Here is a 21,259-nt window from a genome sequence, read left to right on the forward strand (position 1 = left end):
CCCGCGATATCTGCCTTTGATTTCGTAGCGGATGGTCCAATACAAGAAGTGACAACTGTCCGACTCGACATCTCTTATTTCACTCCCAACTGCAGCCGTCTATTCTCGTCTACTTTCAAGTCCAGGCGTTTGGCATCTCAAACGAGCCTATATCTCCAAAGACCAAGCGCGGCGATTTTACGTTTGAGTTTTGCACAAATGTTCTGCTTTAAAATGATATTTTGGTGAATTTTGAGAACATTTTTAATTATTATAATATTATTATAAATGATATTAGTAGATATTCTCAATATTCACAGTTTTATTACAGACAAGCAGTCATTTCTTACAGTCGCGTGATACACAATTGCTTTGGAAATCGGTTCGTCCGAATCATTAAAAGGAGTCGATTCAAAAGAACGGTTCATTCGCGAATCGGACATCATTGCAGATAAAGCTGAAATGAGCTGATGACTGCCTGCTATTGATTTTTTTTTTCTCTCTTCTCTGGAGACATATCACAAGACTCCACCATAAGACTGAGAAAGGTCAAGATTATGTTCACTCTTTCAAGGCAGGGAGAGAAGAGCGCTGCCATAAAATGACACCATGACTCTTTATAAAAGATTAACAAAGTTTGAAGCCTCTATGGACAACATTATGAAAAAAAAAAAAAAAAAAACAATTTGAAAAAAATAAATTAAATAAATACTAATATATATATATATATATATATATATATATATATATATATATATATATATATATATATATATATAATTTTAAATACATACCCAAACTTAAAAAAATATATAAATATATAACTTCATTTTAACAATATAAACAAATACAAGTAAAAATAAATAACATGCATAATTATATAATATAATACAATTTATATTATAAGAGTATTATATATTACATTATTATTAAATCAATCATTTTTAACAATACATACCCCCCAAAAAAGTATGTTTTTTTTGTGATATATAACCTTTCATTTATCACACATTTATATTACAATATTTATACATGATAATGGACCTTAAAAACATGTTTAATGAAAACTCAGTATTTTCAGCTATGCTCAGTCACTGATATATGAGTCATATTTTGTTAATTGTTTCATTAGGTTTATCAATATGAAAAGTTATTAAATTAATTTAAAAAAAATGACATTTGGCTTGAAATACAACAGAACTTCACTTCATAATTGAGCCATTTTTATCTAGTAGAACAAATATATCAATACTGATGTGTCTAATGCACTTAATATTTATTTCATGATGGTCCATTGTCATTTCTTAAACTATTAGGAAGCCAAAATGTTTAATTATTACACATTATATGTATTTTAATGATCAAAAGCACACTATGGAATCAATTTTTTTTTTTTTTTTACTTTTGATATTTAAATACTTCAAAATATGCTGATCATGTTGACCTTCAACAATATGCCTAAAAATCAAGCATTATCAAGTAAAAAAAAAAAAACTTGAGCAATCAAAATATTCAAATTTTATCAGTGAAAATAAACAAAAAATGAATGCAACACACATGACCTCACAAAAGCAAAAAATAGTTTTTAAAACAGTCAGTTTTCTTTCTTTGTATTATTAATAAATGACCTGAGCCCATAGAGCCATAACAAAGAATTGTTTCTTTATATAGTTTTGTCAGTAAATGCCTATTTTATTCTTGAAAGTCATGGAACAGTTTGAGGATGACATCATACAAAAGATCATTTTTAAGGGAGGCTGAGATACAAAACTGCTAAAAACAGCAATCGCAAGCGAATGATTAGATCTTCCTGACATAGACAGAAATCTGAAAGGACAAAGCAAACAGAAAGATTCATGGTTGGCTGTACACGGTTTTAGCTGTACAAATGTAAATACAGTATAGTGTTTTAGGAGCAGTGCAATGCCTTTAATATTTACATAAATATTACAGTTTTAACTGCTGCACACCAGGCCAAAAGACGATTAAGTTGAGATGACTATCACAGATGAATGAAATAAATATTGCGGACAATACCTGTAACAAATGGGGAAAGCCTATAAAGATGCATAAATAAATTATTGCCACCTCATCATGCCTAAGAACAGTGTTTTTCCTTAAATAGATCCAGAATGCAGTCATACGGTCATCACCTACAGTATATAAGCTTTAGGTATTCAAAGCACTGGAGTTAGACAATGTTGTCTAATGAATGGCTTGATATTGTCACAAACACCATGATATTGTTACATATATTTCAACTGAAGTGCATAGCCTACAGTGTTTACAGTGTTTTTTCATTAAAAGTTACAAAGCTACTCAGTGATTGGTAGAATAGCATGATTTACATGTGAATTCACAGGCTTACATACACCCAACTGTTCACGTCAACTTCTGTAGCAGAAAATGACAGTTTAAACACTGCACTGCTATTCCTGTAAACAGTAAATGGTACAATGAGAACTATAAACAAGGTCCACTAGCAGGAATTTCCAGCCAATTTTCAGGCTTGTACAGGGAAAATAAAACCATTTTACAGTAAGTATTCAGGCACAGTCATCGTCTGCTCATAGAAATATGGGTTTCTGTTTATCTATCGGTAGTATTTCTTCAACATAAAGTTGCCTTGTTCTAAAAGGGTGAATCTCATGAAATTAGTCAAGCAAATCGGGATGTATTTCACCCCCCCCAAAACAAATAAATAAATAAATAAAAAAAACAATTATTTAGCAAAAAGAAAATAAAGCATATTTTACGCTCATTAAGATTTTTTGCATTGTGACTATATATTGCATTTTGATATTTTAAGTGCAAAAAAAAAAACAAAAAAAAAACAAAAAAAAAAAATTGTTAAACATTTATACATCATGGTAGTATATGTTTTAAATATTTTATTTAAGCTGATTTGAATAATAATACTACTAATAATATTAATTAAAAAAAAATAATTGTGTCCAGACAGGTTGATTTTCATTAGTTTTTTTTTTTTTTTGCCATTATGGTAAGGAAAATTTGTGGGGAAAATAAAACTTATTATAATGAAAATGTAAAGCAAAAAATCATAACAGTCCTAAAACTGAGCTTAAGTTTTCTTTTTCCAAAATATAATTTGTATTTTTTTAAAATTTTGGGGTGAAATTTGACCCGTTTATTTCTCATTCTCATTATCGTAATGCACACAAAAAAAGTATATTTAAATTGCAAAGCCTTTATACAGTATAAAGGCATTATATGTTTTAAATATTTCATTTCAACTGATTTTAATAAAAGTAATAATTAGTAAATCATTGTGTCCAGACAGGCTGATTCTCATTAGATATTTTTGGCATTATGGTAATGAAAATTTGAGGGGAAAAGAATCCTTATTATAATGAAAATACATTGCAAAAAATCATCACGTTCCTAAAAATAAGCTTAATTTTTCTTTTTCAAAATTATAATTTATAGTCTTTTTTTTTTATTTTGGGGTGAAATGTGACCCTTTTATTTCTCATTCTCATTACCGTAATGCACAAAAAAAGTACATTTAAATTGCAAAGCATTTATACATCATGGTAATATGCTTTAAATATTTAGTTTAAGATGATTTTAATAATAATAATAAAATAAATCATTGTGTTGATTTTCATTAGATTTTTTTTTTTTGACATTATGGTAATGAAAATTTGTGAGTAAAATAATCCTTATTATAATGAAAATGCAATGCAAAAAATCAGGTCCTAAAAATAAGAATAATTTTTGTTTTTCCAAAATATAATTTACTGTCTTTTTTCTATTTTATTTATTTTGGGGTAAAATGTGACATGTTTATTTCACTTTCTCATTACCATAATGCACAAAAAAAATTATATTTAAATTGTAAATATTTAATTATTAAATGTATATTATGGTATTAGTTTTAAGTATTTTATTTAAGCCAACTATAGTAATAATAAAATAAATCATTGTGTCCAGACAGGTTGATTTCCATTACTGTATTACAGAAATGTAAATTCAAATTGTTTTTTTTTTTTTTACTTTTTTGCACTGCAGAAATGAACATTTGCGGGGAAAATTTTCTGATTATCTTGAAAATAAAAATGCAAAAAAATAAATAAAAATAAAAAACAACAACAACAACAAAAAAATCCTAATGGTGCTAAAAATAAGCCTATTATTTTCTTTTTCTAAAATATAATTTATTTTCTTTCTTTTTTGTTTGATTTCGGAGTGAAATGTAACTTGGCCATTTCAAAACTCAGGATAAATAATGGTTTTGGATGGTCATGAATGTATATGATGCAGTAGTAAAAAAGGCTAAAAGCTGAACACAAAAATGTTTTAACTTAATTTGTGGTAACACTTGGTGAATTTACTAGTTTTTGCATTTTTTTCAGACTTCAACCAGTAAATTTATACACCCAAACAAACCAAACGCACTGCAAGAAAGTGCCAGTGAGCAACTGGTAACAGACACAGGTAATTTAGTAAAATATGTAGTTAAGTGTCTCTTATTTTTAGTTCTCTTGCAGAAAGTATAAAGCAAAGGAACACCATCGCAAAAAGGCCATAATAAGGACGCAAAGTGCGTCTCAGATGGTATGAGCCAATAAAAGTGAACCATAATTCTTGCCAACTTGCTATTAGAAACCCAATTATTAGGATGCACAGAGATTTCTGGGTATGTTTTCCATGCGTTATACAGTTTATGAGTTTTTATGAACTGTTAATGTCTACATAATTTGTTAGCACTAATAAAAACAAACAAACAAACAAACAAACAAACAAACATCAAGATAAACCTGATTAAAACAGATGAAAACAATGTTTGTTAATTTATATCCATGCATACTAAAAGAAAATGTATTCACATAGGCAAATTCCCGCATTCATGTCCACAGAGAGAATTTGCTGTGCATTTAAACAAATTTTGCAACAGTCCACAAAACATTCCACAGTAGTGCAACATAATTCAAACTTGGTCCATAAGATGCCTGATTCAGAACGTAGCGTCTTCCTCCTACGCATAACAAAACAATGCATTAGTAGTGCGAAAAAGTTTTCATTTAAGCTCTTGAGACACTGGAGGCGCAAAAGTGCTCAGCAGATGGACAAAAGAAGCATTTGACCTTGATGTTAGACAGCGGTTCCAGGGATAACGAAATCACCTTTGAATCTGTAGGACAGTCTTGAGTGGCCTTACCAGTTCAAGTATGTCAAGTAAGTTAGTGTTCGACTGCTGTTTTCCAAAGGACTAGTATTTTGATCATGTGTTATCTAACATTTTAATAATACAAGAGGAACTAGTTATGAACTTCAAGACAAATACATTCACTTTGGGGAAAAAAAGCATGAAAATCTGCACAAATGAATTTAATCCTAAATATAATTGTGCTATAGTGCCATTTCAGATGGGCCAAAACAATACTGGCATTCAAAAAGATCTCTAGACAAACTCATATATATATATATATATATATGGAGAAATAGTGTAGCTGAAGTAAAAAAAACAACAAAAAAAAACACATATTATTGCAGTTTTTTACATGGCTCCCTGGAATACTTAATTCTGATTGGATGGTGGCAACCACTAAACTGTATCACCGTTGTCCCAAAGCAACTGATTTGCTAGCTGTGCTATTTTTTTGTCTCTTGTATCACTCCTTGTTTTTTTCATCTCACATAAAAGATACTTACAAATCAAATCAATTTTATATATTTAAAATGATAAAATTTTAATTTTATCATTTATATATTTCAGCATGAAACCGATCAAGAAAATGTCCTGGTCATTTTTAACCCCAAATCAATACAAAAAATGAGAAACTGTATTTTTCATAAAGAAAATAAAACCGACATTTAGGACAATTAAGACTTTTTGCATTGTGACATTATTTTGAGGACACTTAAACATATTTTAGACCACGATTCGCATTGCCGTAACACGTATGGTTGTTTTTAATAATTATAATAATTACCGTAACACAGGCAGTTTTTTTTCAATATAACAGTAAAAAACAGATGCTGTACAATTTACTGATTTAAATTCAAAATTAGCGAAAATTAAAAGCAATACCAAGGCTGTTTACCAATACTATGATGTATAGTTACTTTACAATGTAAATAATATGCAACCTTTTCCACATTGCGGTAATGAGAATATTAAAATGATCATCTCTTTCGCAATGCGGTATTGAGAATTGGGAGGTAAAATGTGCGTAACTGTCATGAAAATAATGTCACGTTGTAAAAACGCTTAATGGCCCTAAAAATAGGCTTACATTTCTATATACAAAATCTAATTTCATATTTATTTCTTTTGATTTTCAGAGTAAAATAAGACCTTTATTCACAGGTTTCATATCTGGGTCCTGATGAACCTGTCTGGCTTGATTTTGCCTTATTGACCGGCTGACTTTACATTATCCTTTACTTACTGTCCAGAATAATACAACACTGAACTGTCCATCTGAAGCCCACCTGAAATAGCACTATAACTGTTTTCAGTTCATCATAATAGAGATATTTAAATGTGAAACGCAAATCGCCTATAATCATTTTAGAGCTTATTAACGAGACAAGGGTGTGTAACACTAAGTAATCCGGTGCTTACCAACCTCTGTAAGAACAGGGAAAATTATGAAACTATTATGTACTAATTTCTCATATATGTGGAAAGAATGTGACCGATTGTGACGGAGATCATGATCAATCGAGAGCCACACCAGATTCTTGAAAATTGGCCATCCGCTTTCCAAGCCCCAGTGATAATGGAGTGCATCTGCTGAAATAGATTCACACACCCAAACAGTGCAGTGTGGGGGATCTCTGTTTGTTGGGCTCCTGCTAGCTTCATGAAGTTCAGCACACGGTGCGACCTCTGCCGAGGTCACTGGTGCACTTCATTCTCAATAAGGCTGTCCTCTCCTGACTGAAAATCACCCTCGTTTACCGCTTCCTCGTCCTGCGAGGACCCCTGCGCCTCGTCCTCGCCGCTGCCCGTCTCGTCTGAGGTCGGGTCCTGCAGCACTTGAGCGACATACGTCTGCTGTGGAAGAAAAAAATGACAAGAGAGCATGAGTTCAGGGTATAACAATAGGTTTATCTGAGAGAACACACAAGAGACTGCCCATGCAATAGCTTTATGTGAGGAACAGACTTAATTTTACGTCGTAATTCACTGAAAGTGCTGTTTGGCTTGGCATATGTGAGAACCAGTGCCATTTGGCATCAATGACATTATATTTGGTGTGATGCACCTAAAGGCGCTGTTTTTGAATTGAATGCAAGAGCGAATGAGATTTGGAAGTGCAGGCGTTGGTAAAAATTCGCAGTGTTCCCCTCATACACTGTAAATCCTATTGTTGTAATTACTGGAAAAATCTATTTGTCTTACAGGAATATTCCAGGTTCAATACAAGTTAAGCTCAATTGACAGCATTTGTGGCATAATATTGATTACCACAAAAATTAATTTAGACTCATCCCTCCTTTTCTTTAAAAAAAGCAGAAATCGGGGTTACAGTGAGGCACTTACAATGGAAGTGAATGGGGGCCAATCCAGAAATGTTAAAATACTCACTTTTTACTTACTAACCTTTTCTGTGTAAAGTTACATCCAATTTTATAACTTCATTGCCATGACAATGTAATGTCAACAAACCATAAAGCGACTTTAAAAATTACAATTTAAACAACTTTACAGCTCAAATAATAAATGAGTTTTAACAGAAGAATTAATGTAAGTCCTTTTATAAAATTAAGCATCACATTTCTGCCTTTAAAACCTCTAACAATTGGCCCCATTGACTTCCACAGTAAGTGCCTCATTGTAACCTTGATATTTCTTTTTTTTCTTTTTTAAGAAAAAGATGGACGAGTCAAAATACATTTTTGTGGTAATCAACATTATGCCACAAATGCTGTCGATTGAGCTTAACTTGAATTTAAACCGGAATATTCCTTTACTTAAACATTACTTAAAATTTCAAGTTTTGGGCTCATTCCTCAAATATTTATGTTCTTTGAACTTATGATTTTAAGTGTTTATAACTCAAACTACTGAGTACTAAATTGAGGCTATATGGGGAATACCCGTAATGCCTTATGCTTGAAAATATTTATTTATATTTCCTTGGTCAAAGGGAACATATGGGGAATTTAAAGGGGTCATGACATGAAGAATCAAATTTTCCTTGATCTTTTGACATATAAGAAGTCATTGTACTATAAAAACACACTGTAAGTTTCAGAACTGAAAACGTCCTCCTTAACAGAAAAAGAGCATTTATTTAAATCAAGCTGCAAAAACGGCTCGTTTAGAATTCGTGGAACTTGTGACATCACAAGGACCAAATACATCTGCATATGCAATGCCTATTTTTTGACCCCGGCCAATGGTGCTCAGAGTCAGTCACACAGCTGAAATGGAGATTCATCCTAAATGGACTTACACAGGACACCTTCATGTGCTTGTCTGGATTTAAATGCTTTTCTACATAAACATGCACAGACAGATGTCTTTGACCACTTGGTACATATCCAGGCCACTTTTAAAAGACGCAGTGTCAAGTTACAACTCTGAAGAGGAGCTTTCTGTCATTCAGATGAGAACAAACGCATCATGGATGCGTTCTTTAGCCCATCTGTGCTATTTTTAGTTGCTGGTGTATGAAAACATGAAGGAATGATACTGGAAACTGGATGTGTCTTCAGCGTATTTTAGAGTGGATTGTATGTTTGGCTCATACCAATACGATTCAATCTTTGCAAAGGAACTGTTACTGAAGGATGGGGCAGTTAAAACACAAACACGTTTGCAAAAACCATGAGTAAAGAGATTAATTCATGAATATTTCATATGTAATGACTGTGTGATAGTTTAAGGTGCTGACATCCTGTTTACACCGTGCGTGTCCGTTGATGCGACGCGATGCAACGGCTTGAGGCGGTATACACTGGATGCATCAACACAAACTTTCTAAACTGTTTATTTGTGGTTTTGGCAGTAGTAGCGCCACCGTGTGCAGTGCAAAATGGAAAGGGACATCTGTTTACTGTTGGCGAAATGAGGCACACCGCAACGGATGCTTCCATGATAGACAGCACCATTGATTGTACTGGCTTCTATTGCTTTTGACGTGACACGACTCTTGCGTCCGGTGTAGACAGGGCGTGAGTGTTAACAGTTGTGCTTGAGATGAACAGTGTAATATATCCGGATGCAATGTGCTGGATGTGTGTTATGTGTAAACCCTGACATTTAGTTTATAATGTTGTGGAGCTGGTTCATTCTCTTCTGACTGAATTTCAAAAATGGCTGTATTCGAGGGGCTGCACGATGTTAGCCAATCAGAACAGTGGGCGTTTACGTTGAAGGCAGAGGGCCAAAAACAGTATGGAAAATGATCATTTATTACTAAATTATGACTGTTTTAATGCAAAAAACAAAAAAAAAAAAACCTTTAACATTATCAGAGGACCTCAGGGAATAAAAAGCGCATTTAATGACCCCTTTAAATAGTTGTTATTAAGAATTCATAGAGTTTTTTATTTTATTATAGCTCTTTTGAAATATAGCGCATAAGTTTTATGGACAACTTTTTTTTTGTTCTTCTTTGGAGTCTCTGGTCATTATAAGAAGTGTATATATTCTTAGAAATGTTTCCTTTTGTAAGAAACAAGAACTTACCATAGACTTTACAGGGGGAGATGAGTCCGGTGGTCTTCCGTTGTCCACACCATCCATGTCAATCTGTGCAGAACACCAGAACAACAATACACTGAGACTTAATTCTGGTTTTAATTCATTGAGATAATTCTGGGCTAGACTGTATATAAAAGCCAATGTACTTCAGGCAAGTATGCCCGATTCTGACCTTGTAATTGTGTGCGCTGAGGTATTTGAAATGACCAAAGACGACATGGGAGAGGCAGACGATGATGGTGATGACCAGAACCACAAAGGTAAACATCGATGTCGGAGCAAAAAAACCTGACAGGGTGAGAGCGAGCAGGTGAGGAAGTTCTCATTAGAGAAATGATAATAATCTGAATCCAATTAACTACTTCTAGACTATTTTATTGGAGAGTAACAAAAGCTCTGTTCCAAACTCTAGCGAGCTGCCTTGCTGTCTATTATGTACATAGGTAGCTACCTTCTAAGGGAGCATTCTAACCAAAATGATAACTTTTAAAAAGTTTGATTTAAAAACATTCTACATACTGTATACAATTACATTAATGCACACTCACACGTGCAACACAAATAGCGCACGAGACACTTGCATGTTGCTAGTCTGACATTAGTGTTTGCTAAGCGAATGACCTGATACTGTAATATGCACAAAAGATACATTGTGCAGAGATAAGGAATACACAATTATATTTCAGAAATCAAGGGTCTGCTACGGAATACTGGGCACTCTATAGACATCTGAAATTGAAACATAACATTAGGCTGTCTTCATTGCTTCTGTCTCTTCATGTAATCCCAGACTGATCTGGGCTCTGTGTGGGCCATGTCATCTGTTGCAGGATTCATTGCTCTACTTCTAATCTTTTCTATTTGCAAAAGGAATGTTTGGGAATCTAAAATTTATATTTCCTACTGACACACTAAAGCAGAAGATAGAAATAACCATCTTATGACAAATGTTTTTGTGAAACATATAATGTGCCTTAGACTTTTGCACAGTACTGTATATACGATAAATATGTAGCATATCTGCTGCCGGACCTTTTTTTAATGTATTTTTTAAGGACATGATGTAAAAACACTCAAGGACGAATAACAGAAGCCTGAAATCTCCCACAAAATTGATCCCGACAGCACTGAATGTTAAATGTATTATTGTATACTCAAAAAATGAAGTCATTACTCTTACTTTATATGATTGTAGAAAGTTTTTACAAGTAATTTAATGTCTTTCCTTCAGATTAAGTCAGTTTCATTGAGCCAACATCAAATTAATTAGGTGAAATTAATGTACTATAGTAGTTTTAACTCAACTTCATTAGGTTCGTCAGACTCAATTTACAAAGGTTTATTTAATACATTTTCTTATGTTGGTCCCACTTAATCAAGTCAAGTCATTTTTATTTGTATAGCGCCTTTCACAACACACATCGTTTCAAAGCAGCTTTACAGTAAATCATGTATTAACAGAAAATGAAACTGTAATATCTATAATGTCTTAGAGTCATCACTGTGTAGTTTGATAAAATACGATTGTGAATTGTGTTTAAAAATAAGTAATTAAATAATAATTGTATTTAGAACCCCAGTGAGAAAGCCAAAGGCAACTGTGGCAAGGAACACAAAACTCCATAAGATGTTAGTTAATGGAGAAAAATAACCTTGGGGGAAAACCAGGCTCACTGTGGGGGCCAGATCCCCTCTGGCTAACATCATGAATATAATGCCAATATTACTTCTGTATAGTGCAAGTCATGGTTTAAAATGATTAAACTAAGTAAGTGTTAAGGGTCAGTGTTTATACAAAGATTTTGTATGAACTGTAAGATTAATGACTAATGTCTTTGAAGTTCATCCTGGATTAACTGCAGAAGTTCACATAGATGCATTGTTCTTGTTAGTTGGCTGATGAAGGCTTTTGTTGGCAATTAATTGATAGTCTATGTATTCCATTATAAGAGTGTAGTACATCATAAGACCGAGGTGATGCAGGCAGAGATCAGTGAGGTGCATCGCAGCTCAACCGGCCGGTAATTTCAGTGAGGTCTATCCTATATCCAAGGTTCAGGCAATGGCATATGAAGTATCCCATGTCTTTTGGCTGGAGTTGGCATCAGTTCACCCTCTGAAGTCCTCTATTTACATGCTGAGACGGACACATTCGGAGCTTCTCACTGGTATTCAGCATTATTAACGCTGCATTTTTAAGACGCTTTGACAAGATAAACATCTGAAGATTCCTGTATTCTGTTGTGCTTCCACCGTGAGCGGTTCTCATTCTGTGGCTGCGCTGCTTGTGAGGTTTTTTTTGAGGTGCACTTCCACCTATTGACGTGGCTCGTAAAAACAGATGTACACCAAGCCTGAATTGCACATATGGTAGAAAAATCTGTACTTTATTACGGAATTTACATATGTGTCAGTGGGCATGATTAATTGCATAACATTTTTTTACGTGTTATTTTATATATAATTAATCACACTAAATTAATGTGTTAAATCATCAGCCGTAATTTTAACACCGAAAAAGTTACATACTTCAACTTTACGTAAATTAAAAAAAAAACAACAAAAAAACCCCCAGCAAACTACTACTTTCCAACTGAATTTTCTAGCGGAAAATTAAATGAGAAATTCTCCGTAGTGTACCTTTGATACAATATTTAAGTTGGATAATTATATTGTTATGATTGTCAGTTACCTCCATCGGCCAAGTTCATTGCAATCCATTCTTGGATTGGCTTATTTGTGAAGGATTCACGCACTGCTGCTTTAGAATTTGGCCAAAACAAGGTATTACATAATTCAGAGTAATTTTACCGCCTACTGTCTGGAACAGGCTCCGTTTTGGGGTGTGCTGTCTTTTGTGCCTGAAAATACTGCCCAGGTAGGCATCTCACTAGGGTTTATAATGTAACCACTATTCATTGGTGTCTTACTTGTGCGGACAGTGGAGAAAAACAGCAGCCAGAAGAGGCAGAGGATCGGCGCTGCCACCACCTGGTTAACAGCTCCAGAGTGAATCTTTTTATCCAGTTTAGAGGGCAGGTAGGCATAATACATGTTATACCTGTCCACCAGGTGCTTGAGCAGCATGTACATCAGACCTGCAGACAACATTCACAATGGACAATTTATTATTTACTTCTTATAAACACACCATCATTTTCTATTAAGCGTTTAGTTCTGTTTTTGTGTCACTCACCAAATGGTACAATAATAGGACAGGTGATGCTGTATGTCATGACCACAGTGAAGACGTTCATCATCCAAGCATAAGCAGCTCCAAACTGAAACTCATACGCTTGATGCTGTAACGCAAATCAGCCACATACTGATCACAATTACAAAAATCAGAAGACTTTTTACTAATACATTTGCATATCTGATAAGGTCGTATTAGGCAAGTACGGCTGAAATGACCATTATAATTAAAACAGACCTTCTTCACATTGCGCCTCTCTGCGGCTGAGCGAGCCAAACACAGGCGGATCATATACATGAGAAAATACGGTATGCGTAACAGGTCCATGGCGTTACCGATAAAGGCAGACGCAATGACATAATTCACAAAGAATGCTCCATTATCTGGCAGGAACACGCACCTAACGGAGACAAAATAAAGTATGCATTCATAAAAATTGCAACTACAAGTGTCCATAAACCATATCTTTTGTAAATCCTTTCAACAAAGCATTATGATCTTAATGTAGTTAATGAACGGTCTCTGTTTCTCTGTATGACCGGATCTCAGCGCTGGTAGATCTCTCATAGACTTACTCGAATCGTACTTTTGCCTCGTCAAGGAATTTCTTGTCAAAGAGCCAGCGGAAGAAAAGATCCAAACTGCACAAAGGGAAAAAGCAATGTGGAACGTTTAGCACAAATAGAAACAGGTCAATCCAACAGCCATCTGTAAAAATCTGAAAATGGGACAGCTATATTTATTTGTAGCATAACCCCTGTAGTACAAATTCAAAAGGCCAGGCGTGAGAATATACCTGCTCAGTCCCAGAGAGGGCAGCAGCAAAACCATAAAAATTAGGAAGGTGTAGCATTTGTGCATGGTGGTTCTGTTCTCTCCAGATCTGAAGGGCAAAGATCACATACAATCTCATTTTAGTTCATCCAAATGTAAAAAATTCGGTCATTTACTCACCCTCATATGTTGTTCAAAATCTCTATGGCTTTCTTAAATGGAACACAAAAGTTCTGGAGAATGTCCAAAAAGGACAAAAAAAAAAGCACCATAAAAGTAGTCCATATGACTCATGCACTATTTTCCAAGTCTGCAAAAGAAATTCAATAGCTTTATGTGATAGATAAACCAAAATTTAAGTTGTTATTCACTGAAAATCTTGCCCTCTGATGCAGTTCTCCAATCTCATTTATGCATGTGCATACTCAAAGATGACGCCTCATGATGTCACACCAGGATTGACTTCGATCAAACGCTTGAGTATGCAACAGTCTGCTTCGAAAAGTACAAATCCCATTATTTTTTCCATAGGAGAATTGATTATTAATAATAACTTTTACACCTTTAAAGAAAGACCTACTGTCAGCTCCGAGGTTGTTAATCAATGTCATATGCTTCTGTTGAATCTATTAGTCCACATTATTTCTAGGGGTGATACAGACTTACGGTTTCGATTCTGATTCACAAGCTCTCGATTCAATTCTGTATATATATGAAATATGGGTATATATTCAGTTATAATGTATATTTTGCTTACATATGAAAGAATTCTCTCCCAGGGGACCTTCCGACTAGGTACATTACAAAAATATAAATTTTACTAATTTTATTTTATTTTAATTTAAACATTTTGGCCACATGTTAGCTTTTGAAAAATGTACAAATCCATGTATTCAATCAATAAATATGGTATTATATTGCATATATTCAGTGTTAATCTCATCAACGAAATCACTGACGTAAACATACGTTGACTAAGGTTTTTTTTTATTTTGTCAATGATAACGAAGACAAAACAAAAAAGGCGCATCATGCCGATAATTAAACGATTCTATGAAATCATATTATTGAGAAAAATATGAGATAAAAAGAATACAGCAAGATATTAACTGTGCAAAAAATAAACACGAGGAGGAACATCTAGTGAATCTGTATATAGAAGAAGATATTAAATATGGATTCATCTAATCCAATAATCTAATGTGTTAGCTTAAACGCTCTAAACACCGGTAAAATTTACCGCTTCAAAATGGGGTAAATACCTCATTACATGAGATTAATCACTATTAGAGGTAGACCAATATATTGGTTTTACCGATTAATCGGTGCTGATAGTTGCATTTTGGAACTATCGGTTATCGGCAAAATTCAATGCTGATCGTTTTGTTTTTATTTATCTGTGGCCTCCAGCACTGAAATAAAAACAATCTCTGACTGACAAAATTCATCTATATTTTTAATCCTCACTTCAAAGCAAATTTGGTTATTTTGATTACTTAATCAAGTGTAAATGAAAGTAAGAGCATGCAAAGAAAAATGCGACTGTTTGGAAACATGACCCGTCAGCACATCGTGTCACATTGTGTCTCCAACTTTAAATCTTATGAATAATAAAAAAAACTAATTTGGTGAATTACAAAATCCTTAATCTGGTGAATAAATAAACTATAAAAAGCTTAATTTGGTTAATAGTTAAATACAATAAGTGTATTTTGTGCTTGTGCATAGTCCTGCATTATGCTCCAAATTTTCATTTTTTATTAGGATTTTGGTTACACAAACTGCATCTGCATTTTATTCATGTTGGACTCTTGGTCATAGTAAGAAAAGGTTAAGAAAGTTTTTTTTCAGCATTCTATCAATTTTAAAAACTATCGGCCAATTAATCGGTTATCTGCCTTTTTCCATAACCTTAGTTATTGGTATCTGCAAAATCGGTAAACCTCTAATCACTATATACTCAACATATAAGTAATATAACAACTTACATCAACACAGTGAAGCAAATGAACAGGTGAACTTGATTAAGTCAACATGCATTATTTGCTTTGCGTAACTTGTGTTGTGAATACGCTGTTTCCGTAAGAAACACTACTGATCGGTAATCAGATATCGATGATGTCTTACATAAGATGCTGATGCCGACTGCGAACAGACGATGATCGACAATATTGGGAAATGGCAAAACCATGGATCTGGGAAGTTGCCAAATATATTAAACAGCGACCAGGGTGTGAAACTAGCACCCGCCACCCGCAAAATGCGACGAGGCTGAATCCAGCACGCAAGCTCCTCGTCCAAATGTATTTCATGCGTGGGTAATTTTGCTCACCTACCCGCAACAAGCGGGCGACCTGTAAGACATCTCGGAGTGACACATGACAAGAAATGCTGTTAGTCACAAAGACACGTGCTTGAAGAAACACACTTTATTATATTTTTAAGAACAGACAAAAGAAAAGTTGTCAATGCCCATGTCTGTTTTGCTGTTTGTTCAGAGGCGTCTCGTGGAACAGGCAAATGTAAAGAGTTTTCACTCTTTTTTTTTTCTGTTTCATTTGTCTGAAAACTGTTGGCAAGAATAATGTCGTCTGTGAGAATGCTGCAAATTATCTCCGAACATCTCAGGAGGTGCTGTGAGTTTAGTTTGCTTTATTTCCACGCGTTTAGCATGTATTGTGAACGCAACTCTGCAGGTTGAGTAATATATATCTTTGTATTAAAGAAACAAAGACAAAAGTGATTCAATCATAAAATAATACAAGACACATTCACATTGACCCTAAAATTGAATTCTATTTTCTTTTCATTATGTAGCATTAACTGCATTACCAAAATGCAATACAAACATAAATTCGATAAGAACACACATTTGGCAGCACTATTTTGGGAACACAAGGGAATTTATTAGGCTTTATTATTATGATTATTAATATCTTTACATTTATAATTGTCTTTAGTTCTTAATCTTTAGACTATTAGTAATTTTTCACCTGTTGTCGTTGATGGATGCCTGCGTGATGGCAAATGGAGCCGTTGGAGATGGTAAATGTTTGGATTTGGGGAGGTGGTTAAATAAGATTTTTTGATCACTTCGTTATTTTATTGCTTTTTCATTTAAAGTGCAATTTGAATTTAGAAATGTCTTTTGTTTCAATAAATGAATAGAATTTTTAAAGCAAACCCAACAAAGTAAAAAAATTCACTGACCCTCGGCAGGGGGGTTGACGATGTAATCGGATATTGCGATGTTTTTTTAAGGCGATTATCGATAAAATAATTTGTACATATCGGCTAGCCCTACTACATGCATATCCTTTCAAGAAAAAAGTCTCTAAAGCATGAAGAATTCAGAATACAGTAGGCCTACTTCAAAAAATTTGCAAATACTTCAGTCTATTCATTATTGTTTCAGGAGCTCAGGTTTTTTTACAACAAGGACAGTTTGTCTGCTATATTTATATGTTTGATATCCATGTTTAAATACATTTTTATAAATGTTAGAATATTTTATTAAAGTTCGGTGTTACAGTGTGACACTTTTTTATCCATTTATCCATCATCAACTAGAATATATTATTTTCATTGACTAAAATTGTCATTTAAAAAACTGTAAAATGGACTAAAATTTATGAATATGACGATGAAATATTGACAAATTTTAAAGGACATTTTCACTGCATATATTACATTTTGTTACATGTTTATTGTTTAATGCATAATTTGTTACTATTTACAAGTATTTACATTGATTTGAAGAACACGTGCTAAAAATAGGCACTGTCTCTTTAAGAAAACCGGCAGTTCTGTAAAGAACGCATAGTAACGAGAGAGGACTCAAATGGCTTTTTTACTTCATACGTGCAATTCATGATTAGAATTAATGTTTATGTTTTGTTGTTTATGATGAACAATTGACTGTAAAGAACAGAGAGGATATTAAAATACATTATTCAATGTCAAATGGATTGCGTGGATCTTGTCTTTGGACACACATTATACAAAACGAGCCAAATCAACCTTCAACAAGAAAATCGATATATTTACCCAGCCCTACTGTATGAAGAACTCTGGTCATTATCAAAAATAGGTAAAAAAAATAGCAGAGTTTGTCCAGGTACCGTGTCCAGTGGGCCTCAAAGAAGGCGGAGTAGTAGACGATGGTGGGGAGCAGAGCTGAGAAGCACCACAAGAGCAGGGTTGGGAAGAACTGGGTGATGATGGGGTTCTGGAGGAACAGACACAGAGGAAAGGACAGAGGAGTCATGACAAAATGCATTTAACTGTGATGTTCCAAAATGCTGCTCTTCAGTTGAGCGCTTACGTTCAGGTACTCCACGGGTTTGGTGACATTGAACTTGTCCATGGTGGAGATGATAATGGCTGGGGTTGTGAGGAAAAAGAGCAGGAGGAAGAGAAGGCAGTTGATGACAAAGCAGCGGAGCCACCAGTTGAGGCCGCCAATGGACAAATGCTCCCTGTGAAGAACAAGAGGACATTAGAGGGACTGTTCCAAATTAAAATACACACCGTTCTTTCCGATTTGACTACTATTTTGCCATGACGACATATTGCAGGTAAAACCTGTAATCTAGTAAACGCCATAAAGCAGATAAATCCCAGATTTTAAAGGAATAGAATCATGTGGCTATACTTATTGAAACAGTATGCATTTTAATGTTTATGGACTGGCCTGATTTTAATTTTTTTTTAAGTAAAGAACGAGTCAAAATATACTTATTTTGTAATCAATATTATGCCACAAATGCTGTCGATTGAGCCTAACTTGTTTTGAACCCGGAAAATTCATTTAAGCTCTATGGACAGCATCTATGACATCATTTATTGCCACATTTTTTTTATTGATTTTTTTTATTGACTTGTCCCTCAGTTTGTAAAAACAAACAGAATTAATGTTTACTGTAATGCAGACTAAAGCCCAAAGTAAACTTCGGTCAGACGCGAACTCTGAGCATCCACATACAGGACACATGATGCAAATCTGTGCTCGAGCACTGAACGTGTGCAGCCGGATTTTTCTAACCGCGCGTCATTGAATGCGCATGCGCCTGGAATTATTTGCACTAATTAGTGGGTCCACAAGGGGGCAACACTAACATTTGAGCTGTTGCTGTCATGAAGTGCTAGAAGATGATGTAATTGCTGGTAAACAACATGAGACGAAGGTATAAACAACAACAGTTGATGTGCAAGTCAAGAGCTAGAACTGAACTAGTATTAAACCCAGAACTTTCCATTAAAGTGTGAGGAGGTCTGGAGATACCTGCATTTGTATTACTCGAGTCTGAAGGAATATAAATACATCTTTATGGGTCTAAACTCCTGAAAATAAATAGTCCGGTGTCTAACAGCAGCCGTAGCGTGCATGCACCAACCGCCTGTATATGCGCGCACCGTCAAATGGAGTATACTTGACAGGCTCGCGTTCGACTGTATGCAGACGCTGAGCGTTCATGTCAAAATCGAAGTATACTTTGGGCTTTAGAGGGAAGACATTCTGGAGGGTTTTTAAGCAGAAATGTGCAGCTCGTATTTTTGTTAAAGCAATTACATCAATTTCTCTGTGGAAACATAAATGTATTTTGAGCTGTAAACTTGTCCAAACATTTTTTATAGGTTTTATATAGACTTTTCTGAACAGACGAGTTTTTAGTTATGCGTAACAGACATAATTCCTATTGGTGTAGTTTTCTTCATGTAAACAGTCCCCTCCTGGTTTTCTTGCACATCATGTGAAAGTTACCGGACTAACCGGGTTTACATAGTCATGACATGAGTTGAAAGATTTGATATAACTTTGCACAAATGAAAGGGTCAGCAAGTTTATAAGTATTGTGACTCTAATTTTGAGTCAGTGTGTATTTAAGGTTAAGTCCAGTTCGATTGTCTAGCCCCATAGACTTCTATTGTAATTGTGCATTATTATAGCGATTTTCCTTTGTGTAAATAAAATTATTGTCAGAGAGAATCAACATTATGCCATAGATGCTGTCGATAGAACTGAACTAGTATTAAACCCAGAACTTTCCATTAAAGTGTGGGTCACTGTGACTCAGTCAGTGAAACATGTCAGAGAAAAGTGCTTTACGAGATTTACCAGTAGACGTTCTGTGGGTCTGGAGCATATGTGACGGTCCAGTTACATGTGCTGAGGATGTTGCTGAAAGGAGAGCACTTTGGCTCTCTTCGACAGTGACAGCCGTGACACTGACACGCGTTAAAGTCCTTAAGAATTCTGTTAAGGAAAAATAACACTGATATTACTAAAAAGTACTCTGGAAGTACCACGGTACAGTGCTGGTATCAGATGGTAATTTTTTTGGTGCTTCAACATATAGCATGGTACTGAATTGCATATACCATGGTATTTACATTGTGCTCCAAGGTGCAGTACTTTCAAGAATATCATGGAACTACAATGTCCATAAACACCATGGTAGTACCATGGTACTTTTTGGTTACTTTTTTGGTTAAGTGATGGCACTTCAAAGAACACCATGGTAATAATGTAGTTTGTTTTGGTACAATTTTGGACAATACATTTCTACTGCCATGACTACTAGATAAGGATTTATGAAAACCATTCAAATTAAAAGCAATTTGTGAATCTTTTTAATCTGCTAATTTTTTTTTTCATTGATTCATTTATAAGAGACTCAAAAAAATGATTACTTCACAAATCACTTTGGCTCATATACTAGATGCAAGAGCAGTCTGAGGCCTATGAAATATTTAAGAGCAGAGCAAAACTAGAAAAATGTATAAACTACTATAGAAATTTCCATGAAGTTTAAGATCATCTTCATTTCAATCCAGGGCTTGAAATTCCTTGATATTTCCAGGTTTTCTGTGACACAAACACACCAAAAAGTCTTTTTGACTTACAGTGCTGTCATTGCTTCATTCTGAAAGGTCACAAACGCCATTCCCAGAGGTTTAGTGTTGACTACCTCTCTTTCTTTTCTGTATTCTTCCTTCAGTTTGGACTCAAGTTTAGTGTAGTAGTTCACCGCTTCTTCCTGCAGAGACAGATAAAATCATTAGAATCATTCATGCATTGTTTGACCCCAAGACATCAAAATAGGGGTTTTGTGGCTTTTAGTCCATGTCTGTTTGCCTTGTTTGTCTCTATATGTTAGTGTACAAAATGTCAACTCAACAAACTTTCAGCAGATATATGTGCATTTAAAATATACAGCCTTTTTCTTCTGGGAATATGGCATGCAAATTTATGCATAAATTTATGTGCAATAAAAAGCTGTGCCATAAACGAAAGGTTATTGGCTGTTTAAAAAAAAAGGACGAGCCTTTCAATGCATCCCATCAAATTTCAATAGGAAATATAGCTGCAAGCAGCGATGACGGGCCCAAGCACTACGGCGCCATCACCACCTGGTGGCTCTAGGAAAACAAAGCGCATGGTGGCCGCATGCATTTGAGAGGGTAAATATAAGAGGACTTTTTCAAAATCACACAAAGTGTCAGTTGGTGGTGCTATGGCCGTGACCCATAATAGCCGTATAAATGTGATCAGCCCCCATTACCAAACATACAGCTGAATTTTCATCAAAATCATACAATTCACACAGAAGATATAAGGAAAT

The 21,259-nt window shown here is 34.5% G+C and overlaps 1 protein-coding gene across 5 annotated transcripts in view; it reads right to left on the reverse strand.

Annotated features, from left to right (window-relative positions):
- Positions 1–1,624: 1,624 nt before the first annotated feature.
- LOC127411930 (CSC1-like protein 2) overlaps positions 1,625–21,259 on the reverse strand; it is a 64,958-nt gene continuing 45,323 nt past the window's right edge. For 4 of the 5 annotated variants that reach the window (XM_051647849.1, XM_051647850.1, XM_051647848.1 and 1 more), the window contains 12 exons: positions 20,541–20,674; positions 19,753–19,890; positions 17,959–18,112; positions 17,756–17,862; positions 13,657–13,743; positions 13,436–13,501; positions 13,098–13,260; positions 12,861–12,966; positions 12,595–12,762; positions 9,837–9,952; positions 9,650–9,712; positions 1,625–7,006 (listed from right to left, as the gene is read on the reverse strand). In XM_051647849.1, coding sequence (XP_051503809.1) covers positions 6,848–7,006; positions 9,650–9,712; positions 9,837–9,952; positions 12,595–12,762; positions 12,861–12,966; positions 13,098–13,260; positions 13,436–13,501; positions 13,657–13,743; positions 17,756–17,862; positions 17,959–18,112; positions 19,753–19,890; positions 20,541–20,674 — 1,461 coding nt within the window. In that variant the 3' untranslated portion in view covers positions 1,625–6,847. The remainder of the gene's footprint in view (positions 7,007–9,649; positions 9,713–9,836; positions 9,953–12,594; positions 12,763–12,860; positions 12,967–13,097; positions 13,261–13,435; positions 13,502–13,656; positions 13,744–17,755; positions 17,863–17,958; positions 18,113–19,752; positions 19,891–20,540; positions 20,675–21,259) is intronic. The other variant, XR_007892365.1, reaches the window with a different exon arrangement.

Source organism: Myxocyprinus asiaticus, chromosome 21, assembly GCF_019703515.2.
Source record: "Myxocyprinus asiaticus isolate MX2 ecotype Aquarium Trade chromosome 21, UBuf_Myxa_2, whole genome shotgun sequence".
Lineage (NCBI taxonomy): Eukaryota > Metazoa > Chordata > Actinopteri > Cypriniformes > Catostomidae > Myxocyprinus > Myxocyprinus asiaticus.